This window comes from Corapipo altera, unplaced genomic scaffold (assembly GCF_003945725.1).
Source record: "Corapipo altera isolate COAL_440 unplaced genomic scaffold, ASM394572v1 78, whole genome shotgun sequence".
Classification (NCBI taxonomy): domain Eukaryota; kingdom Metazoa; phylum Chordata; class Aves; order Passeriformes; family Pipridae; genus Corapipo; species Corapipo altera.
Window position 1 is genome coordinate 6,171,099 of NW_020884904.1, and position 24,781 is coordinate 6,195,879.

Consider the following 24,781-nt stretch of genomic DNA (forward strand, 5'->3'; position numbering starts at 1 on the left):
TTCACTATTGAACGTGTGACTGTTGATTTCAAAGGCTGAGTATCACAGAGCTTATGCTTTAGCTTAGGTCTGAGTGAGAAGGGAAGTCATGACAATGACATTTTGAAGGTTCACCTCACACTGAGGTGAACCAGGCATACTTTATATATAAATTCAGTTTTTCTAAAATTAAATTCTCAATCCGGAAGATACTGTTCATCTAGTTAATAATAACTGTTTTTCTTTTAGAGTGGAAGGATGCATCCCTGCCTGCCCTCTCAATATGTTGCTGGATGAAATCACTCAAAGATGCGTGTATTTTGAAGATTGTATGTCTGAAAAAATGATATATTTTATGTATTATAGTTAGCTTATTAATTTCTTAGTTCTTTACTCATAATTTCAAATATCAGTGCCTACATTTGTGTAACCGTGATCTTAGTTATATGAATCTTGAGCTCACTAAACATATACTTGTGTTAAAATAATTTCATTTGTCAAAAATATGAGACAAATCTTAAACTAAGTAAGATGTTCTTGCTTCAAAACATTTCAGTAACATTATATTTCAAGCAAATGATTTAATGAATTTATTTTTTAATTTTTCTACAAGCTTTAGAAGTTTAAAGGCAATTGAAGAGATCATTTATATGAGTTAACCTGTAACTAAGTTAGCTTCATACTATAATTATTCATGAATTTCAGGCTGTTTTCCTGTGTCTCATTTCAGGCATTGAACCTGCAGATGATATTCCACCTTTGTCTCCCAGCATTCAAACACCAGCAGTCCCACACATAACATCAAGTGCAAGTTTGGCAGCGATCGGTGAAGCATTAACTTCGTTTCCTGTACCGGGAGCAAAGGACGTGGAAACAACACTTGCTGCAAAATTGCAGCTCACTGCAACTACAGGGAAAACTGGATTTTCAGCTGTTACATCTAGTACAACACTTCCAACAATAACTTTATCATCAAACATTTCATCACAGTCAACAGAAATGACATCTGGGGGAAGCACAACAGCAATATCTGGGACAACAAAATCTGGTGTAAGCTTGTTTGCTTCTGGTGACACTTCTCCTGTGTTTCCATCAGCTGTCAGTTCAGAAACTTCCACAAAGGTACAAGTGATCAGTAGTGGTTCCACTGAAGTATTGAGGGCCACAAAACCTCAGACACTAACTGCTACACATGCAGTGACTACAAGCACAGAATCAGAAAGCAAACCAGTTGCTACTTCTGTTTTTACTGGGACGCCACTCATACTTAGAACAACAGAAATGCCAGTCAAAACTAAAACAATGGAAATATCTGAAATAGCCATAAGAACACGTCCCACAAAAGAAGCACAAGTAAAGCCAGAAGGAGTTATAAGGTTTACACCCAGTTCATTTGAATCAATAACAGATAAAACTACTGCATATGTGCCACAGTTTTCCAGATCACCACCTCTGGATGTACCTTCATATACAACACCAGTAAACTTAACAAGAACTTCGGAAGGGACAAAAATCAGCACAGAACAGTCTTTTAGCACAGTAGCTAATGTTACAGTAACATCAGTTTCTCCTATGCTCACTACTTCATCTTTATTAAAACCGGTGTCTTCAGCAACAGCTGTTTTAACCAAGCAAACTGTGAAGACAACATTTTCGCCAACATCCATGCCATCTATTTCATTAGGAAAGACAACTGTAGAACCTCCTTTTATAATGGTTCAACACCTGACTGGTACTCCAGAGGTACCTTTCACTACAACTCTAGGTTCAAAGAAGACAACTCTACAAACTCAAGAGAGATCATCAGGAACAACTTTATCGTTTGCAACTCATAAAAAGGAAATTCCCAAAACAACATCTCATGTGGAGCATACATCAAGTTCCTATTTCCCTCCATATTCACTACACCCTAGTTCTACAACTGAAAAATATTTCACTCTTTCTACAAAAAGACCTTCAGTGTCTGTACCTACTCCTGCTTCTCCAGCTTCAGGTGAATTTAAAAAAACATTTAAAACTGTTTCGACTACAGGTTACCCCTCATACACAGTTCTAAATACAACACAGTTCCTGACTACATTATACACAAAGTATCCTGTTGTGGCTGAGACTATCAGAGTGACACCTTTGTCTGTTAAGGAAACATCCAGAATAACATCCCCTCTTGAATTAGCAGCAAAGACAACTTTGTTTTCTGGAAAAGCGTCTACTGAATACAAGTCAACTCTGGTTTCAAGTACAGCAAAGACAAGCACTTCAGCATATTCAGGTAGTGTTACCACATCAGAAATGAAAACCAAAGAAACCACCACAGTTCCTTTTGTAGCTACAGAAAGAGAATCATCTCAAAGAACATCCATCACTGGATCTCCACTTACTCTCCTTAGTGGGACTGAAACCACATTGTTGACAACACAGCCTGATAAATCACAAGTGCAAAGTATTACTACCATCTCTACTAGAAAGCCATCTGCCTTGACTTTTTCACCATCAAGTTCTCTAATCCCTTTAAACATTTCTCTTCCTTCACTACCCTCAGATGGAAAAGAAGTATCACTGACAACTCTCAGTCCCATGCATACATCCCATGAAACAATCTCTTTATACCCAAGAACAACTATAGAAAAATCTATGTTAACGACAGAAAAGACCTCTCCAGTCCTGACTTTCTCTATTTTATCCACTATAACAGAACAATCAAGTCTAGTAACAACGGAATCATATGAAAAATCACCAGGCAAAGCTATTTTGAATATTACTAATGCCACAATCTCCCCATCCTCTGAATTTAGCAGCCAGCTCATAACAACCACAAAAGTAATGACAGGCAAAGAAAAACCCTCTCTGTCTCCTTCTGTTGTACTTCCAGTAACAAAGTCTTCTTATACTTTCTCTGTCTCTCAGTATCTAGGAGATAAATTAGTTTCTTCACCTTCTTTAACACAACGGATACCAGAAATAACAACCACACCAAAATATTCAGTAGAAACTAAAACAATTTCTACAGCACTGAAGCCTACAGTCCAAAGTATAACAGATACAGTGAAACTTACAGCAGCTGCAGCTCAGCCATCCCTGCCTCCATCTTCAGCAGGCCCCTTCTCTTGGCAGACATCTTCAGGACATAAACTTTCAGTACAGACCACAAAGACCATGGTTATACCACATTTTTCTACTCAGAAGATTATGGAACTTGATCATCGGACTTCTGAACCTTCCCTGATGAGCCAAAGCATTACCCCAGCTTACCAATATCCTGCAGAAACACTAACAAAATCCACTACAGCAAAACTGCCTTCCTTATACCCCTTAATGACCTCGCTACCAGAAGGCATTCATTCAAGTATATTGCCTTCCTCAGTAGGTCCTACAAAACTTATTTTACCAACTGAAAAATATTTGCGTTTAACTGATTCGGTCACGCAGCCAGAGGTATTAAGAACTTCTGTTTTGCAGTCTACAGTCCCAACTAGAACAACAGCTGACTTTATTTTTGGCACCAAAATTCCCTCTTTCTCACCAAAAGTGCTTGCAGCTTCCTCCTCTTTAACAACAATTAAAAAGGAGCCGTTTCCTTCATTTTCCACACAAAAGGCAGCTACGGATCTAAAATTCACACACCAGGCCTTGTTTTCTGAATCACTTGATTCAAGACAAACACTTGAAACAACCTCATCTTCACCAGGTCCTAAGTCAGCCTCTTCAACAGTTTTGTTACCAGAAACAACAGAAATTCCCATTGTGATGGGGAGTGGGCCATCCACATCAACAAGCAAAAGCGATACAGAGAAAACTGCGGTGTTGCCTAAGCAGGTCACACCTTCAGCCACCACCTTCAGTTCCGCGTTTGTAGCAAGTACAGCTGCAGCTTCAGCCTCTTCAATGATAAGCAGTGCTGGGCAAAATCTTAGTATTGCATCAGCAACTTTAGGCAAAGCAGAAGTGGTCACAGAACCCATCACAAGTGCAGTGAAGCCCACTTCTGTTACTTCAGAAGCAAAAGGAGCTGTGCCTCTTGACACAGTAAAATCTGAAGAGCCACAACTACCAACACAAGTCCAACCTGTTCTTACTCAGGGTGTTACTGTTACCCCAGAAACACCTCAGACATTTTACTCTCCATATTTCACGAACAAAACTTCAGTTCTGTCTACTATACCTACATCTTCTGAATCAAAACCATTTTCTTCTACAGCTGCATCATCAGTCAGTACTACTCAAAGTTCAAAACCTGAAATATCATCTGGGATGCAAACACCTTCTGTGAGTTCACTGCTAATGATACCTGGTCATCGAAATGACACAACAGCTCCCTCAGTTTCCTCGTTTGCCTATTTATCTACCAAACCACTTCATGACTTGACTACAACACTTTCTGATGGACTGGCAACAGCTGAAGCCATGTCAGGAGTCACAGCATCACCTTTTATGGTGCCTCAAGAAACAGCAACTCTTCAAACTTGTACAGTGAGTAGCTATAAATATTTATCTGTCTGTTTTGGAATATGTCTTTTACACACTGATTAAAAAAAATTGTGAGCCATACCTTGATCTTGAAAATTTAAAATATCTGTATCAAACAGGGAGCCCAGTTATGTTATCAATTGTATCTGAAACCTTGGATGATTTCATTGCGCATAATGTTTTTTTCCTAAATTTTATACTGTACTCAGTTTTATTCCTCAGTTTTCTGAGGCATGACCATTAAAAGGGTTTTTTGGCAAAAATGGTGCTTTTATATGCTTTTGTCATATCGCTCTCCTTAAAATATATCTTTCCAGAGATCCCCGCTATTATGCCTGCTCGTGCCCTTCCGTATTTTTCCTTCTCAACTTTTTTCAAAGTAAAGTTAAAAATTCAGTAGTGCTGTTCTCACCTTTACAACAGGACAGCAGTGTTAATGGTGTCCTCAGAATGGTCAGGTTTTCAACATGCTCTTCACTTGTAGCTTCTATGAGCGTTGTAGGGATCGACAAGTATTCTGTACCTGAAGAATGTGAACCCATTTTTTAAACAAAAACTTTACAATATTTTGATACTAAATTGATAAGAATGGTAACCTGTGTCTTTTATTAAATGTGCCTTAGCCAATCACAGAGAATGAGTGCATAAAACACATTTGCTTGGATGGACAACTGATCCAAGTTAATAAGTCCCAGAACTGCCCATACAATGCAACTCAACCCAGCTGTGGAGTTTTAGGATTTGCTACTCAAATGAATGGTGACAAATGCTGCCCAAAGTGGGAATGTGCATGTAAGTTTCAATTATGTACCTTTGAAGTGAATTTAGCTACCAATTTAATGCATGTGTAAGAAGGCTAAGAACTGACACTTCTATACCATAGCATAGAAATAGAAGATGCAGACTGTAGGGGGTTACTCATTGTCTAATGAAAGTTATAATTCTAGTGGTACCTCCAGGGAAATTAAATCAAAATACTCCTTTGATTTAGGATATTCCTCTAACTCAGCTTTAGGTATCTGCAGTAAATATGTCCAAGTCTGACTTAGACCCATCTTGTCATTGGTCTAATCAGGGGACACTTAATCAACATAGTCAGTGGATTCTTTGGTTCATTTTATATCTACTTGAGGATGAGAAGATTCCCCAGACTGTTAACTATCTCTGTTAGCAGTTTGGGGATTCTGTACAGTAGTCACTCCCATCAGTTACCTGGAATTGGGTAGAAGGAATCCAAACCTTGAAGACAGTTTGATTTAGTACATAACAGCAAGGAAATTATTCAGGGATAAGCAATTGGAATTTCTGGTTGTACTCTAAAGTTTGAATGAACTCGGAGTAGAACTTCAAGCCCTTTGAAACACAAAAGCTTTAGCAATGAGACTGGGAAATAGAAACTTTCCACCTTAGGAACAAGACTAGAAGAGAACTAAGGACCTGGTGGGAGCTACTGTCATTCATGATTTTTCCTAGTTTAGCGTTTCTAAAAATTGCAAACCCTTGCTGCCAAGACCTGTAAGGATAATTGCAGAGGTCTGCAGGTTGTCCCCCTGAAATATGCAGGATTTGACTCTGCTGTCCATTTCCAGACATGAAACAGTATCAAATATAGCTGAAAATATATGTTGCATATATGAAACTCTAGTAAGTTAATCTTCTAAAATTTATTTGTTTATTTTCATATTTTGTAATACTGAAATTCTAAAATAAGTTAGAAAAAAATTTACTGCTTTTTTTCCCTCAGGTCGTTGCACCATTTTCTCTGATCTGAGCATTGTAACCTATGATGGAAATCATTTGGCTTTATTCAAAGAAGCATCCTACATTGTTAGTCAAACTCAAGATGAAACTATAACCATCCATGTCCTTGACTGTAGAATGGTAACTAACATTTATCAGCTAACAGAAGGTGTTTGGTATTACTAGTAAGATGTATCTTAAAAGCAAGAGCATAGTAATACTACAGAGTTGTGGTTATTATTCACTCCTGTGCAATATCTATGAATTGTACTTGCATTTTATAACACTCACAGTTTGTATAACACTTTGTCACCTGACTGCATACGCATAGTTCCTTCTGAGACAGCTGGAAGATGAGAAGTAGATCCATGTTACTTTATAGTTTGTGCAATACAGACAAGGTGGTGAGAGGTTAAGTGGATACGCAGCACCAGTCACTTCTGTGAGTGCTGTCACCTAACAAAGACCACTGTAGTTGATATTTATCACCAGTGTATTTCAATGCGTGGTTTCTACCTGTGTTCATGTGGAGAAATTCACACTGAAAACACCAATCTTCAGAGCCGTAAAAGACTGTAGGAATGCCAGACTGAATTGGATCATGCTGTGCATTCTGAGTTTCTGACATGGGAGGAAGAGAGAAATCCTAGTGGGCATCCTGTCTAATGGGTAGTGTGGATTGGCTTTTGTCATGAAAAGTTAATTTCTTATGAGTCTTTACAAAACTCTTTAAATTCCAGTCTCTTCCATGAAAGCTAGGTAATTTTGTTATCCATATAAATGTCCATTACAAAGTTTGGTTCCAAGTTGTACCTTATGCAAGTTAATTTCAGGAGTTCAGTATGATTGATTTGAAAAAGATGTGTTTATGACTTTCAGATTTGCTTTCCTGTTGCATTCAGTACTTTCTGTTTTGTTCAGTGCCTTTTAACTCAGGAATTATACATGTATTTCTGATCCATTACTTCTGTACTGTACATATATCATACAGATAATCATTCCCAGTCTCATTCTTGCTCACCTTCAGGCAGTTAGTTCATATTTTTTGGTGTCCAAACCGCTAGTCCACTGATTTTCTTTCCCCTGAAAACTTGTATTTCTGTTATAATTGTATCAATTGTATAAATTGATTGTATCATACAATCAAAAGATTGTATGATACAGCACAGTTGCTGTAAACAAGAGGTTCACAGTATTTTCCTTATTTATTTTACACGAATGCTGTCCAGATAAACTTTGTAGTCCTGACTTGAAACTGTAGTCAGCAATGGATTTCCTTTCTTAATAATATATCCCCCAAAAATCCTTAATTTCCCAGTGCCTAAAAAGAGTAAGCAGCTAACATAGAAAGATTTTGCACATCATGACTATGGTTAATGTATTTTTGCTTTCTCCACAGAGTAATTCAAATTCAACTTCTTTGTGCCTGGCAACGTTGAATCTAACCTATGTATCAAACCAAATTATTATCAATCGTTTAAGTAGAAAAGTAAGTATTATGAAGCTTTTTCTTTTCCTTTTAGATGGTATATTTACTTCTGTAATCAACTGCCTTCTCACATGGATACTGAGGATTAATGTAGAACAAAAAAGGTCATATAAATTGTTGATTTCGTAATTTAGTAAACTCCTACTAAATTCAAAGAGCCAAACTGTCATACAGGGACAGTTACTGAGGTAAGTCACAGAGTAAGGCACATAAACTCTTAGTCCCTTTGGTGTCTATATTATCTTTGTCGAGGAGAGCCTGACTTCTTTTGAATTTGGTTATGATTTAGATGTCTAAACTGCTGAGAATCTTGCCTTAGTTCTTCTACCTGACAATTAACCTCTCTTCTGCCTGTCTTTTAGATAACAGTAAATTCAAGATCTGCTTGGCCTACTGTTAGAAAATATGGATACAAAGTTGAAGATTCAGGCTTCAAGTATGCAGTTGAGACCCCATCAAAAATCAGAATTCAGTGGTTTCACAACACAGGTGTGATGATTATTGAGTTTAATAGTAGCAGAGAACCAAGCACTTTGGGACTGTGTGGTAAGTATAGACGAGTGTAAGCAATAAAGGCATTCAGATGCTAGGGAGACACATTTTCCTAATTATATAAACTATTTATTGCAGGATCTGTCCCAAAAGAGTTATTGCAGATCATTGCAAAGTTTAAGATACTATTAAAATTAGTCTATTATTAATTTTTTTAGTTGTTGAAATGATGTCTGACATCTATCCCTATAATCACTTTTTGCCCATAGTGTTGCTCCTGTCTGTAACCTGTTTGAATCACAGGCATGACTGCTGTAACTAAACCCAAATAAATAAGACAGGTATAAGTCCACAATATCAAATAGGTCCTTTACAGATACAGTGTTTGATATCCATCTGATAGGAAGCGATATGTACTATTTTCAGTTTCTAAAGGTCAGATTTCTCAGGAAATGTTAACTTGAGAGAACTAGTCTGTTGGAGGAAATAGTTCAGAGGGAATTTCTTAATAATAACAGGTTAAATAAACATCATGTTGCCCTCTGTTAGATCAGTTCAATAGTTTTGCCTACTTTCTTTCTTTCTAAAAAGCATAGCCTTGAATAAGCTGTGGGTGTTATAACCTTTGCAAGCATGTATTTGTTGATGTAAATCCCTACCATGTTAGCTGAATCTGTAAATTTATCTGCTGTAAATTGGAGCTGGAAAACGGGATTAAAGAGATCATATAATTGCAGTGGATATCTTTCCAGTTTCAGAAAGGGCAAATGCCTGGAGCTCAGTATCAAATACCAGTGATAGCTCAGTCCAGTTTCAAGTCCTGAAGGCAGTAATGTGCTTCTCACAAAGTTTGAATTCATGCCATTTTGAAATTGGATTATTATCTGTAATTTGCCCTAACTTTTGTTTTCAGAACCGTTCTTACTCTCTTTGTCTAGTTGTTATTGTGATTAGATCAAACAGAAACAAGAAAGTAAAGACTGGGGTTTTTTAGTAAGCCCAATTCAAGTTATCCGGAAAGTCTCTTTTGCCTTTATGTGTTTGATTACTGTGATAGGGAGCACTGAGAACATTATATTCCTGGTTTACAAGGCATTTTGACTAGATGACAACACATTTCTGTGGATGATGTTGCAAGTACAACTTCTTCAGAGAATGTGCTGTGTATTTCTGGTATTCCTCTCTGACTGGGATTCGCTGCATAGGTCTGCCTGCACTGTGCTGTCTGGTGCAACTTACAGAGCCTACTTTAAGTGAGCTTCTTGTGGTGCATCTTTTCAGGCTAAATTAGTCCACCCGGATCTCCTGTGCTTTCTGTGTAATTCTGCTGCTTGTATTTGACCTTTCTCAGATGTCTTTTAGCTTAACTGCAGTATTGGTAGATCCTGATTTCTCAGCTTCATGGAAATGCTAAAACTCAAGACATCATTGCAGTTTTGTGGTACAGTCCTCCCTTGGAAGGATTTGTTTCAGAGACAACAGCGTGTTTTACAGTACAAGGATTGGCCAAATGTGTCAGCTGGTGAAGAGCTGGTGGGGGAGAGGAGGAGTTTGGGAAGGGAACATTGACATCTCTACAGCAAAACTGGTGAAAGAGAGTACAAGAATGTCAGTTTTAGCTGTAACCAGATCCTGCCAAGACAAATGTGAAGCCTTAGTTTTGCTGTATTAAATCTCCTTGTCAATGTATAAGAGAAGTGAAAAAAGATATCCCTGACATGACAGCAATCCTTTGAAGTCTTTCGGGACCATCAAATACTTCCTATCTGTGTTGCATATACTCACAACCTCAAAAGGTTCAACCAGAAACATTTTTTATCAAATAAAGGTTACAGTTTGAAAAGCTGTTTTACTCTCTGAATGCCTGTTGCTGTATCACTGATTGTCAGTGACTTCCTCTTGTCATAAGCGATTGTGAAAAATGGTAAAACAGACCAGTTCTTTAGAAAAGGGTGAAATCCACAAATAGTTTTTGAACAGATAAATATTTAGGATTGTGTTTGTGGAGACTTCAGAAAAAAAGATTCTAGAAGTCTGATACAAAAGTCTCAGAAACTGATTAGGAAGAAAGAACTGGGGACTCATCCGTCATTCTGCTTTTTTTCTACCTGCTATCTTTTAAAGGACCTTCTGAGGAGGCTACTGTAATACTTGGATGTTCTGTGTTGACCAGACTCACCCTCCACGTTATATTGCTTCTTTTGCTCCAAAATGTTTCAAAATTACCAGCTATCTTAGCTAAAACAAGGGGGGAAAATGGTGATGCTGCCTTCTGAGAAGCAAATATAGAAAAGTTGGATTTTTTTTTTTCTCCTGCTGAGTGATAATATAGATATACCTGGAAGTGCCAAAAACTGCACTTCTATGCTAGCTCTTCAGACAACAGATGCTTAAGGTTGCTCAGAAGCATAAGTAGAATGATACAGTATGAAATACTGTATGATACAGTTTGAAATACAGTATCAGATAAGCATCTTTGCATTTTATGGGAGTTCCCTCTTCTTACAACATTTACAGTTTTAATTTGTTGCTATACACAGAGGTACTTTGTAACCTTTTTTAAAATAGATTTTTGTTTAGTGCCTGTGCAACTGAGGGGTGAAGTTTTGTGCCATAGCTGGACTTTCTGAATAGCTCTTTGATATGCAATAGATTTCCACTCATAGATGCATCTTTACTTTCGTTTTTCTTAATTTTTCTGAAACTTGTGTGTTTTGATCCACCAAACACTTTCTACATCTGTTGTAGGTTGTTATACTGTTATATTGTGTAAGATTTTATAAAGCTATTTACTTGTTTGAATGTGCCACTTCAAACATTCTTCAGAACGAACCACATGGTGTTAACCTTTCTTTTCCTTCTGGTAATTCACAGGGTTTTGTGATAGAACCTTGGAAAATGACTTGATGCTACCCAACAGGACAGTTTTAAACAAAAGCAGTTCACCATCGACTTTTATAGACAGCTGGCAAGTGCCAGACACATTAAAGTATGCTGGAGAAGACAGGCATCAGGAAACTAATTGCTCACTCACAGACTGCTCAGAGTGCTTAAGAATGGTGTTGAACCAGACCTTCAGCAGCTGTCATCCTTATGTATGTTAACTATTTTGAAGCTTACATTTTGAGAGAGCTGCAGTTCAGATATAATCTTGCATACTTGATAATTTCGTTACTGTGAGACTGCATGTAAACACATCTATTGAATGAGATGTATACTTTATCTTACATCTACAGTTGCAGGGTAAAACTAATTGAAGAGTATGGCAGTTTGATAGGAGAGTCACAGTTAGCAATAACACTTTTGGAATTTCATCTCTGTTAGTTTTGAAATAACACCTAATTCATAAACCAGTCTCAGCTAATTCAACTGTATCAATAAGATGTAGAGAAAAGTAAAAGAAAATAGTTTTAGAATCTAATTAATCCTTAAGTCTTCAGCAATTTAACAAGTCCCAAATTGCAATAGGTAACCTGAGAACCTGCATTCTGAAAGGCTCTAGAGACACAGTTCCAGCTCAGAGATGTGAAAGGGTAGAACAGATCCTATAAAGCAAGCCTAAGGCAAATAACAAACTCACAGTGTGCAAATAAATTATTTTGATCATATGAGTGCAGTACCATTTGACCTTTTGTATATTGTTGAGTTTGATGAAGAGGAAGCCAAAACCAGGTAAAAACATAGAAGTAAGGAAGAACAAAGAACAAGTAATTATGCCTTCTGTTGGAAAAACTGTATTACCTCTTACTTTGTCACTTATAAGAGATGAAACTGAGGAATATAAGCATGGCAACATTCAGAAAGTCTTACTCTTAAATACTAGTAGATTGCCTCTGTACACCAGTGAAGGCTTACTGTAAACCAAGAACTTTTGGCTTCATTGTTTGCAGCTGACACTTTAAAAGGTCAGTCTTTTTCCCACCTAGCGTAGTCTCTATGAAGGCACCATATCTTTTTTTTTTTTTATTTTGTTAGGTTCCACCTGAGCTGTTCTGTGATATATGGGTTCAAGACACTGAGTACATTCGAAATCCATGCATTTCCCTAGCTGCCTATGTGGCAATGTGCAACAAATTTAATATTTGTATAGAATGGAGGAGCTCTGATTACTGCCGTAAGTATTCTGCATGTATGTGCACCTCTAGTGCTCACAGAGGCAGAACTTGCCTAGTACAAGAGTTACTGTAAGTTGAAAATACCAATTGAGTCTTCGTGTACTTTGGAATTATTATTGAGATAATAAATTTAGCGTTTTTTATTATACACTCCAAGCAGTGTTCAAAGGAATCAGGATCATTATAGCCATTTGAAAGATGGAAAAGGTAAACTGAAGAACCTTGGTCACACGTCTACCTCTGGTTTATTATGTATATTTATGCAGAAGTTAAATCTTCTCTCTTGCAATGTAGTGTTTATTTCTCAACCACTTCCCAGTGATAAAAACAAAACACAACAGAATTGGTTGCGGAAAGGAGGAAACCACAAAAAAATAAGTTCTGAACAGTATTACTGATCTGTGTAGTATTTGCAAAGGTTTTTGAAGTTTGAATTATTTTGTGTCAACACTGTTGACATAGTTTGATATCTCTACTGCCAAAAAGCAAACCAAAGCCTGATGAAAATGTTACTACAAAAAGAGAAGTAAAAGTACTTGAAAATCCCTTTTGATTGAATTTGTCATGTAGAAGGTAACTGGTTTGTATTGCTGTGTCAGACTGGTAGATTTCTGAATTGGCAAGCACAGGAAGTTGACAAGACAATAATTTCTTCTCTTAGGTATTGCCTCATGTGATTACAACTTCAGAATGTGTGATTTGTTTATTTTATTTCTAGCCTTCCCCTGCTCTGAGAACTTCTCCTATCAGCCTTGTATAGCTGCCTGTGAGGTTCCAGATAGTTGTCAGAATAATGAGGTTGCTTCTCTGGATTCAGACTCCTGCTCAGTGTTGACAGAAGGCTGTGTCTGTGCTGGAGGGACCATCCTTCACCGAACTCATACTGCTATCTGTATTCCTGAAGAAAAATGTGGTATATTTGGATGTGATTTTCTTCTTTATTATCTGCAAGTTGGTGGTCAGATACTTCATTATTAATAAGTTGAGTTCTGGTTTGGTGTTGTGTGGGTTTTGCATATGTCATTCAGTTGAGGATTCTAGATATTCAGCAAACATTAGCTGGGCAGGTGAGCGAACAAGGAATGTCCTTGTGACATACATTTTGCTCACCTCTCAGCTGAAGAGTGCTCTTCAAAATGGAAGTCTGTTTATGCATTCTAGTATTCTAAGCATGTTAGTTTTGGCCTCCTTTTTACCTAAGCTCTTTGCCAAGGGTCCAGCCTTTCAATACTTAATGGCATTCAAAAAATATGCAGCAACAGTTAATTACACATTTTGAATAATACATGTATATGTCCTATATTCTTTCTGCCAGCATTCATGTTTATTTTTATTATAATTCTGCCTCAGCACACCAAATAGGAAACCAATGCCTAACAACACAAACCTTAAAGATGTAGATTTATTAAGATTTATTATGATAAAGCAGACAACATAAAACACTGTAAAGTAGTAATAGTTTTGATATGTGTGAAATACAAAAGTATTTTGTGTGGAGACACAAAACAAAGTGGAGGCCCGGATCTTCTGGAGGATACTGAGTGTCTTGCTTTTCCACAGGGACTCAATCTCAGACTGTCTTCTCTTTCACTTTCTTGTGGGGTGATGGAAATGGGTGAAGCCTTTAAAATTCTGGGATTTTTAGACTTCATAGAAAATGGTGGTCAAAATTTGAAATAAAAAAGGATTACTTCTGTTTTCTGTTGTCCTGATCTAGCTTGTACAGACAGCTCAGGAACACCTCACGCAGTGGGTGAGATTTGGAACACTTCTTTGAGTGGATGCTGTATGCAAAAATGTGTCGACAGTGAGACTATTATTCCAGTGGAGTACAACTGTTCAGATACCCACGATTTAGACTGTCAGCGATTTGCAGAAGTGACCTTGCATGTTCCTGGTGATCAGACATGTTGTCCTCAGAAGATCTGTAGTAAGTATTCCTTAATGATTATGAATACTGCCACTGAAATATGCAGATATCTTTACTCTCTGATTGTGGGTTTTTTTCCCATTACATATCTTAATTTTGAAGCAAATGGAAATGACTTTGGTTTGAATTAACAGATTACTAGAAAATTGTAGGAACTTTTTACTGTTTGGCTCAATATCCAGTAGGTTTTGGGGCAGAAGTAGAGGTACAGGTGAGGGTTAAGAGGACTAAAAGAGCAATATGTTTATTTGGATATGAATTGTGTTTCTCTCCGCCATAAAGGTTACTGTTGTATTTTTAACATCTGAATACAAGCAAAAGATATAAGTAATTCTGAGAAAAAGTGTTCTGGTGATTGTTTATCAAATTTACGAAGTGAGGAGTAAAAAAATGACAGAAAAGTGGTTTTTTTCTTTTAATCCTTACTTAGCTTAGAAAGCCCATCTTCAAAAAGAAATTTCAGTTCCCATGTTTTGATCACCTGATATGATGCAGTGAGTTTGTCACAGAATTTTGTTTTTTCAGTTCTTACTAAACTAAAGTTTAGTGTTGCCTCCATGGAGAGTGCTGCAAATGATGGACACTTCTTAATATTGCCTTGGGATTTTTTGCTAGTTCATTGTGGTTTCATATGCATGTTGTTATTTGGAGATTTAGGGTATCTAACTGCAAATACTGCTTGTCACTGATCTACTTGACTTAAAAATGCATAGTTTAGAAGGTAGTTATTTTTTTTTCTTTCCCTGTATGTAACAGTTTGTAATCAGAGTCTCTGTGAACGCTTGATCCCTGAGTGTAATGCCTTGGAAAAGTTGGTCACTTACTACAGTGAAGAATCCTGTTGTCCCAGCTACATTTGTGGTAGGTTTCTTTTCAAAAGGTAAAAAAGTTCACCCTGTAAAAGACATTTAGTAAACTAAATAGATCAACTTGGATGCACAAAGGTAGTTAGTGTAGATACCATTGCTAGTATGACCACTTACAAAATTTGTTTTATTCTAAAAGATTGGGGTTGGTCTGTGCCTCAGTTTGAGCAGATATGATGTAGTCTCGGTTTACTGATAAGGCAAGAATGTCTTTGCTCTCTTGTGATACAAGGTAGAAGTTTTTTCTAAAGCAACTTGTAGTATCTCTCTGCTCTGCACTGCCTTTCTTAGGAATATAGCATAACAAAGGAGGAATTCTGAGCTTCATATAAAGAAATACATCTGTTGTACTTTTTTCAGAATGTGATCCAGAAAAATGTGAACCAGTGGAGGAGATACCAAGCTGCCAGGATGATCAGACACTAATTGCTGCTCGGGTGGAGAATACCTGCTGCATTTCCTATATATGTGGTACAGTAGCCTGACTGTTTGACATTATAAGTGTGTTTTTGCATATGCAATGTTATTTATTATTATCTTGCAGATTAGGGCTCCTTGTACCTCCTTTAGCTCTCCCTTCCTAATAAGGCTTGAAAGTGGTTAAAACAATGGGCATTAAGTTTACAAAACATAAGAAATGGCAACAACCATGAAAAGTCACAGAATACCTTTGTGCAACTGAATAGTATTCATGGGTTATGCAGAGGACTGGTAATGGAGTCCATGGGTGAGGAATGAAGGAATTCAGGGCTTTTGAGAAACTGTCCATGTATAGGGTGTGAATTAGCTGCATAAATATTTTGTCTGAAAGAAGACTAAAGTTATATATGCTTTTACTCCCTATGTTCTGCTATATGAGCCATGGTCCATATTAATCAATGACAAATATGCCATATGATAGTAATATGCAAATTTATTCAAGTCTTTTGGGATTTGACCTTTAATGACTTAATTCAATAAAAAAATTGCACTTTTGGCATTAGTGTAAGAGCCCCGATATTACTATACAGTTGTCTTCTGCATAATAATATGATAATCAGGTTCTATTGAGTTTATCTTTGCACAGATATCTGTGATTCAAAGGCCCAGTTGCCTTGATTAGCACTTCCATGTGCAAAAGTTTGGGCATTAATAAAAACCGTGAATTACACTTCTGTTATTTACAGTAATCAGGGGATTACTTTGATCTTGTGTTAACAATGTACAGTGTTTGGCTCTTCTCACTGTCTGCAGAGCATCCTTCTGACTCTTTTTTGATATAATGTGTCTTTATACTGTACATGTTGAAAAGTACATGTTGTGGTTTTCATATGTGTTCAAGTGGGAAGATAACACTGGGATCACAGGAGATGCCCTTTATTTGGGATCAAAGATTCCAGAAAACAGCAGTGTGAGCTAGTAGGAGAGAAAACCTAGCAAAATTTTTCATAGCAAAAAAGGGAGAGAAAATCATGTTTGGTCACAATGTATTCATTCTTTATAGCAGGGGACAAAGGAAAAGGCAAGCTGCACTGTGAATTAGCCTCTTGTATAGGGAGCACCTCTGTTCTCTTTCATTTGGGTCTGTGATAAACTTATGGGAATGTTTTGTAGGCAGTAGTAAAATTTCTTCCTATGTTTTAGATTTAAATAATTGTTTTCTTCAGCATGCCCGGCTTGCTCCGATCAAATACCCAAGTGTCAAGAAGGAGAAGTTCTTATTGTGGATGGCAACACTACTGACAGGTGTTGCCCTATGTACCAATGTAGTAAGTTTTGACTTGATTTTGATATTCTAAATAATAGAGAGCATGTCAAATTTTGTAGTGTGGAGGTTCAGTGCCAAAAGTTGTGGATTAGAAATACTGCTCCCCTTGTGCATGTAAGCATGCTGTCATCTGTAGTCCCGAACAAATAATCTTTACTTTTAAACCTTTGTGTGTAAAGCATCATCCGAATATCTGTATTATGGAGAAAAATGAGTAAATTCAGGCCCCAAATTCAGGATATTTAAAAACTATTTAAATATTTGCTTAGAGTATTTGTACTCCATGCTACCATCACCTGATATCTAACAATTAAATTTCTATTGTAAGTCTTTTTGAATAAGATGTTTTCTAAAGGTATTTATTATAAGTAATCTATTATATCTTGATTCATATTTCTATTCATCAAAACATGACAACCTTGCATTTATTGAACCTTCTTTTCTTTACTTTTAGTTTGTGAAATACATCGTTGTCCTGAATTCAAATGTATGCTGGGCATGTCTTTGGTGGAGGTGTGGAGCCCAGAGAAGTGCTGCCCCTTTCGGACATGCGGTAAAGTCACTGATTTTCATTATTGTTGCCTTAGACAATAAGATATTGAAAACAGCTTTGGCCTCTTGGTTTTGAGTCTGGTTTCAGCCAGCTGTACCGTCGTGATCTGCTCATGAACAAATGATGTAGCAAAGTCATTTCACAGTACAGAACTTCCTAATCTGCCTCTTCTGATTTTTCTTGCTTCAGAGGGTTGAATAGCATCTTGTAGAATTTGCTGTCCAAACTGGGTGATTTGTCATCTTGAAAATGTTGTAGCAGTTTCCACTGGGTTTGCATGGCAAGGTTTTGGTGGGGGTGAGGGCTTCAGAGGCAGATTCTGTGAGGAGCTGCCAAAAGCTTCCCCCATGTCCAATACAGCCAATGCCAGCTGGCTCCAAGCTGGACCCACTGCTGGCCAAGGCTGAGCCCACCAGTGATGGTGGTAGCACCTCCGGCATAGAGTATTTAAGAAAGGGGAAAAGTTGCTACATGACAGCAACTGCAGCCAAAGAGAAGAGTGAGAGAAAGAGATATGTGAGAAAAACAATCCTGCAGGCACCAAGGTCAGTGCAGAAGGAGGGGGGGGGAGGAGGTGCTTCAGGTGCTGGAGCAGAGATTCCCCTGCAGCCTGTGGTCCAGACCATGGTGGTGAGGCAGCTGTGGCCCTGTAGCCCATGGAGGCCCATTGGAATGCACAGATCCACCCGCAGCCTGTGGAGGACTCCATGCTGGAGCTGGTGGATCCCTGAGGAGGTTGTGACCCCATGGGAAGCCGGTGCTGGAGCAGGCTCCTGGCAGGACCTGTGGACCCATGGAGAGAGGAGCTCATGCTGGAGCAGGTTTGCTGGTAGGACTTGTGGACCCCATCAGGGACCCACACTGGAGCAGCCTATTCCTGAAGGACTGCACCCCATGGAAGGGATCCATGCTGGAGCAGTTTGTGAAGAACTGCAGCCCATGGGAAGGACTCGCACTGGAGAAGTTCATGGAGAACTGTCTCCCATGGGAGGGGCCCCATGCTGGAGCAGGGGAAGAAAGTGAGGAGTCCTTCCTCTAAAGAGGAAGTAATGGCAGAGACAGTATGTAATGAAATCACTGCAACCTCCCTTCCTCATCTCCCTGCACAGCAGGCAGGAAGGAGATAGAAAAAAATCAGAAGTTAAGCACAGGAAGAAGGGAGGGATTATGGGAAGGTGTTTTTAAAATCTGGGTTTATTTATCATTATCCTATCCTGATTTAGTTGGTAATAAATTCAGTTCATTTCCCCAAGGTGAGTCTGGTTTGCCCATGATGATATTTGGTGAGTGGTCTCCCCCTGCCCTTATCTTGACCCACGAGCCTTTTGATATATTTTCTCTCCCCTGTCTGTTTGAGAAGGGCAGCTTTGGTGGGCAGCTGGCATCTAGCCAGGGTCAACCCACCACAGTTAGTCAATTATTTTTGTCTATCAAAAAAAGAAGTTAGGTTCACAGGTCAGGAATTTACCAGTTTACAATGACTGTAGCATATATATCATACATCTTTGTGATGCCTTAAGCACAATTCTCAATTGCTTTATATTGATTGTAATGATTGTCAGCACTGCAAGGAGACCAGCAGCTAGAATGGCCATAATTTCTTTAATATGTTCAGGTGAACTGCAGTTGATACTCTGCTGCTGACTGTTGTAATGAGTAAAGGGGGTCAGAGAAGCTGCTATTAGTTTTCAGAATGGCATAGACATCAAACATGATTCTGAACTCCCCAGGTGGGTATATTTCAAGAACTTCTTCAGTGACGACTTTTAAATCTGGAATTTTTGTTCTCTCTGATGGTCTGTTTTACACAAAGGGCATATAACTTGCTAAACTACTGTTTCTGTTATTGTATTTTGTTTCAGAATGTGCATGTGAAACAATCCCCAAACCTCAGTGCAAACTGGTATGAAATTTGTCTTCTTTGTCAGTACTCTTTTATTAATTTCTTAATAAATCTGCTTATCAGCATCTTACTAATAGTTTTATCGGTGAAATATGAAATGCCACATAATTCTTTGTTTTCTTTTTTAATTGCTCTATAATAAGATATATACATTTTTAAGAAGCCAGTTTAGTTTGAATACCTTGTAGAATAACATGATTTTATGGCATTGGTATTTCTGGAGTTTATTACCATATCATCCCCCAGAGTATTAGTAGAGTGGAACTGCCTTTGTGCACCCAAGGATAAAATTTTTATTTTAAAGTGTTAGAACTAAATGCTTTAGTGCATCAGTGTTTTTTTTAATACCATTTGTTGTGGTGAATATGTTAACATTTGTCATACTCCTAGACTGCTGACTAATCAGAACCTTTAAACTGTATTTCATTGTGACTTGTTCTGCATTACAAAATGCTTATTAGCATTCCTGAGCTGGATTCCCAGTTAACACTGGGTGTGCTTGGATTTTGCTTGTCACTGTTTTATCTAGAAAATAATATTACTGCGGGAATAATTTATAAAAATTATAATTTTGAGTCCTAGGAAGAAATGGGAAGAATTTTTTTATAGAGAGAATTCAATATGGTTTGTAAGGTCAGAGTGTTGTTAGTAATTTCATTTCTTAGATGAAGAAACTTGGACATGAGGAATCAGAACTTGCATAAACATAGGAGAAAAATCTTACTGTGCCTACATAGAAACAATAAAAGGCAAATTAAATGTGCATCTGTGCTATTGTGATACTGTTTACATCCATTAAGTTACACTCTGAAAGAATACACTCCACACTGTGTGGAGACTTTTGTACAAAGGCAGGCCATTACATTGACCAGTCTTAGTTTTTTTCTGTCCTAAATGTCTGCTGTACTGAGTGTAAAAAAATTCGCATTTGGTTATTATTAATAAGTTAAATGTCTCTGTGGGTGATGAAAGTGGATTCAAAATAGGTTTCTAGGAGTAAGAGATACTGCTACCCAAGTTCTGAAGAAAAGTTGCTTAAAAGAAAAAGATCATACAGATAAAAAAACACTGTAGTTTCATTTTTTTTTTCTGCTTTTGTACTCTTAGGGGCAGAAACTTCAGATAGATGAACAGTTTCAGAACAGTACAGAAAATATCTGTAACTGTGTGAAGTACAAATGTGGTAAGTCAGAAAATAATTTAATTCAAAGAAATACCCTTTCAAGTGCTAAGGTAAATTAAGAATCAGGTGTTCACTTTGAACATGGCACCAAGGAGAAAAGAATTAACTGACAGAATTCAGAAATAGTGAAAGAAAAGGCAAGAAAATAGGACTCCTCACTAAATATTTGGTTGATTGTGGCCTGTCCTTGTATTCTGTTAGTTCCTGCAGTGAGAAGTTTGTGCAGGGAAATAACAGACAGTTTTAGGATGGTTGAGTGGTGTTGGCTAAGCAGCGAGGACTCCAGCAAGAAACTAGAACACACACACAATGTCCACATATAGAAAAGTCCCACTAACCCTTATGAGACTACTCAGGAGCTGGTAGACATGCTTACACACTTTACAAGGTCAGGAATAGCATTCAGCACCATGTGAGTTCATCTTAAAGCGTGCCAAATAGTGTCTGGGAAAACTTGGAGAAAAAATAATTCCTATGGGGCACCCAGTTGGCTGAGAGAGTTGGGATTGTCCTTGCTTAGATTTCTATAATAAAGATATATACTTCTGACCTGATTATCCTCTGTGCCCTCGGTAATCTGTGGGGAGAAATAGACATTATCCTGAAGTAGTCTTAAGAAACAAAACAGTTGAAGAAGCCTGCACTGTTATTAGGGTGGTGCAGGTAATAAAATATTATGTGCTTATTTAGATTTCATGCATGGTTATATTTGAAATAATTTGGTGATTATAGTGAAGCATTAGACTACTAACAATTCATGTTTGAGAATGTGATCCATAATTCTTAATGAGGTGGAGTAGCTTTTTCCATTCCAGTTTTACTGTTGGAAACATTTTTAATGGAGTTTTCATACCATGCTGATTGTCCTGACCATGCTGTTTGTGTTTTCCTGTAGTGAGAGACAAAGTTTGCCTGAGTAATGAGAGAGGTGTGCTGCTTCCTGGACAGAGAATCGTGGAACACAGTGCAGATGGCATTTGCCATATTTCTTATTGTACAAATGTGATTGATCCCTCCACTAAATACTACCGAATAAACACATCTTCGATAGACTGTGCTGTCAAGTGCAAAGCTGTAAGAAATTCAGAAATTTAGACATGTATATTGTAACTGGTGGCCTTAATTACATTGTGATGGGTTTTGTTGAGCAGATTACAGTCACAGGAATAAGTTGGAAAGAGTAACCAGGAGATCTCCCTCTAATGATGTGCTACCACACTTCCAATAGAAGTTTATAAAAGTCTCACTCCCTTCACTGTTTTCTCCCCATGTGCATCTTTTTACAAACTAATGTATATAGAAACTGGCTCCTTGGGTTAATAGCATACTGCCTCCTTGCACCCTGCAGAACTTCAGCTGCATTATGAGCAAACTGGTACAAATTCCTGGCAGACATTAGCTCAATAGGAGTAGAGAAGAGAGTAATTATAAATAGAATAAAAATTCTAAAAGTTGTGAAAACAACTTTATAAAATAAGCAAATGTTACATTGTCTTTTTACAAAATATGATACGTTACCATAGGAATATTATATAGATGTGTAAAAAGTCAAAATTTCAGTGGTTCTTGAAGTAAGCTGTCACTTATATTTGAAAAACAATAGATAGACCAGTTCATTCTCTCACTTGAAACTTCTCCCCATTTACTTCAGTTGAGAACAAAGGTATTTCATGAAAGTTTCATGAATGTACAGTGTGTATGAATGTAAGCTGTGCAGTTTTGAAAGTTATTTAAAAAATATCCCTAAAATCAGATACCTAAAAAAAAAAATCTGCCTGTTACAATAATAAAATGTTGATTTGCAAAATAGTCTCATACAAGGAGTAATCTATTTGATTTTGGCAGAACCAAGTCTATCAGCCTCCAAAAGATTTAACAACTTGCTGTGGTAGCTGCAAGAACTTGTCTTGTCTCCACACTTTCAGCAATGGCACAGTTTCCAATTTTAAGGTGAGTTTATGCATGTTTTATTCCCTCAAAATATTTAGAATTAAAGAAAAAAAATTCTGAAATACTGTATGCATGTTGCCATATAAAATTTGCAAAAAAGAGCTTTATTTGGCCAAATACTTGGAGTAGTTTTGCATGTACGCAACATTAATTTCTTGGAGAGTCAACCATACAGCTGTCAATAAAAGTAGAAAGGATTTTTATATATATATCAGAGAATTATCATTAGCTCAACTAATTTAGAACCTGCTTAACAGTATGTATTTGGTGGACTTTCAAATCTGTTGCTTAAACAGAACTTTTACATGCATCTGAATTGCATTTTGTTGTAAGTATTACTGTTGATTCATTCAAGATCACATTCAATGAAACTGTTTTATGCATACTTGTAATACTGTTTTTGCTGAGTTGCCCAGTAAAATTTCTGTTTTACAATTTTTGACAGCCTGGTGCTGTTTGGATTTCGAACTGCATCAGATATGAATGCACCAACACAGCAATAGGACCAGTTCTGGTTTCCTCTGCAGTTGGCTGCCCACCCTTTAATGAAACTGAATGTGTGAAGGTCAGTGTACAATACATTGTTTGCATTCCAGCTGTGGTTTATGTTGGTGTGAAAAGATTAACACTGACAATTAATGTTTTTTACCTCAAGAAGGGAGAAATTATATATTCTTGCAATGCCTACATTTTTACCTGGCCATTTAAAGGTTAAAAGTTATAACCATACACATATAATGTGCTACCAGTCTGTCCAGTTATGCAGCTGGAGTCACATCTTCTTATTCTCAGAATTAATTTATTTTTTTAATAGAAGCTTGTAATATCAAACTAGTCTTCATACAGCTGTGTGAACTTGGATGCTTTTCTGAGGTGGACGTGTTCTTTCTGACTGATTTTCTGTGTATGAAATCTGATCCAGTATCAAACTGATTTGATTCAGCACAGTGGTCAAAAACATAGAAGAAAGGGAAAGATTGTCTGAATATCAGGAACAGTTTTTAAGTACTGACACATAAAGTTTTATGGACTAGTTTTGGAGCAAGAAGAAAAGTTCAATTTGAATTTGCAAAATGAGATTAGGTTAAGTGCCAGGAAATGTAGGCAGGGAGTGATCTCGCTCTCTGTAATTCCACATTTACATGTGGATGGGAAGACTTTCCTTGATGAATGATGTCATAGAAGCGGGGAAGAGTCCTGAAGGAACAGGGTGGCTGTAGTTCTTCCTTGCAGATGACAATGGGTTGGTTCTGCAGAGAGTCTCTTACATAGCTGGTGAAAGGCTTTTTGCTGTTCTAGGCAAACTAAGAAGTTAAGGTGGAGAGAGAGATTAGCATGGCTTTAGATACTGAGTTGGATGTCAAAAATTGAACTCTCCTTCAATGTAATCCTGAGAAAGCTTTTAATATAGCTGTAGGTATTCTTCCCGCAGTATTCAGGGGACTGCTTATTGCTCAGCATTAAGACATGAATCTCCACTACGGGGAGTCAGTGGCTTCCCATTCAGATGAGATTTCTTCCTGCTCTGAAGTCAGATTCAGGTTTTTGTAATTGTCAGTAGAGCCTCTACAAGAGGTCAGGGTTTTACTCTAATAACACATGATGGAGTCAGACTTAACACAGTCATTCCCTTTCCAAATGAGGGAGCTATTTGGATAGCTGGTGTTGTATAGTGGCATTTGGTGAAAGCCACCTGTGCGAAAACAGTAAAGTCAAATCATTTATAGCCATACCTTCATCCATTCAACAGAATGCTGCATTTGCCTGAATAATGATGTAGGGCTCTGTCTGGAAGATATTTCTAATAGTGGAGATATATGGGAATGAATGTTTGAGAAAATCAAGGGTTTTTCCCCTTTATTTCTCTCTTGGTCAGGTTGGAGGCTACGTTGTGCCATTCTTAGAAGGATGCTGCAAAACATGTAAGTAATTAATGATACTACCTGCCTCACAAGTCTGTCTAATTTGTTGTTACGTTAGAAATAAGGTGGTTCTTTCCTGTATAAAAGCTTGATTCACTGATCTCAGAGGCTGTGCTTTTCCCAGTTTTACTCATGTGAATAACACTGAAACTAGTGGAGTTAAATCAAAAGAAAATACTTTACCATTGATGCTATTACTCCACTGACAGTGATTCTGGCTGGTCAAATCACTAAAATTCATACCCTTTATTTTGTAGTTCTCATGTAAAACACCTCAAAATATTAGTAACTGCATTTAATATAATAAAAGGTACTGTGTTTTAGAAGGCAACTTAAAACATGCTTCATCTACATAAATATCTTCATATTTGGTAAAAATGAAGATTGATCCAAGTAGTTTGTAAATTAATTTTGTAAATAATAAACAGATTGTAATATAGAAATTAGT

At 37.4% G+C, this 24,781-nt stretch overlaps 1 protein-coding gene across 1 annotated transcript in view; it reads left to right on the forward strand.

Annotated features, from left to right (window-relative positions):
* Positions 1–24,781, forward strand: part of OTOG (otogelin) — a 97,514-nt gene that overhangs the window by 66,980 nt on the left and 5,753 nt on the right. Inside the window, exons 35-55 of the mRNA XM_027651289.1 lie at positions 229–308; positions 710–2,567; positions 2,835–4,446; positions 5,067–5,235; positions 6,188–6,324; positions 7,583–7,672; positions 8,035–8,218; positions 11,039–11,259; positions 12,140–12,278; positions 12,998–13,192; positions 13,997–14,209; positions 14,966–15,070; positions 15,436–15,546; positions 16,722–16,823; positions 17,277–17,375; positions 19,238–19,278; positions 20,386–20,461; positions 21,357–21,535; positions 22,307–22,411; positions 22,857–22,976; positions 24,288–24,333. Of these exons, the coding sequence (XP_027507090.1) occupies positions 229–308; positions 710–2,567; positions 2,835–4,446; positions 5,067–5,235; positions 6,188–6,324; positions 7,583–7,672; positions 8,035–8,218; positions 11,039–11,259; positions 12,140–12,278; positions 12,998–13,192; positions 13,997–14,209; positions 14,966–15,070; positions 15,436–15,546; positions 16,722–16,823; positions 17,277–17,375; positions 19,238–19,278; positions 20,386–20,461; positions 21,357–21,535; positions 22,307–22,411; positions 22,857–22,976; positions 24,288–24,333 (5,882 nt within the window). The remainder of the gene's footprint in view (positions 1–228; positions 309–709; positions 2,568–2,834; positions 4,447–5,066; positions 5,236–6,187; positions 6,325–7,582; positions 7,673–8,034; positions 8,219–11,038; positions 11,260–12,139; positions 12,279–12,997; positions 13,193–13,996; positions 14,210–14,965; positions 15,071–15,435; positions 15,547–16,721; positions 16,824–17,276; positions 17,376–19,237; positions 19,279–20,385; positions 20,462–21,356; positions 21,536–22,306; positions 22,412–22,856; positions 22,977–24,287; positions 24,334–24,781) is intronic.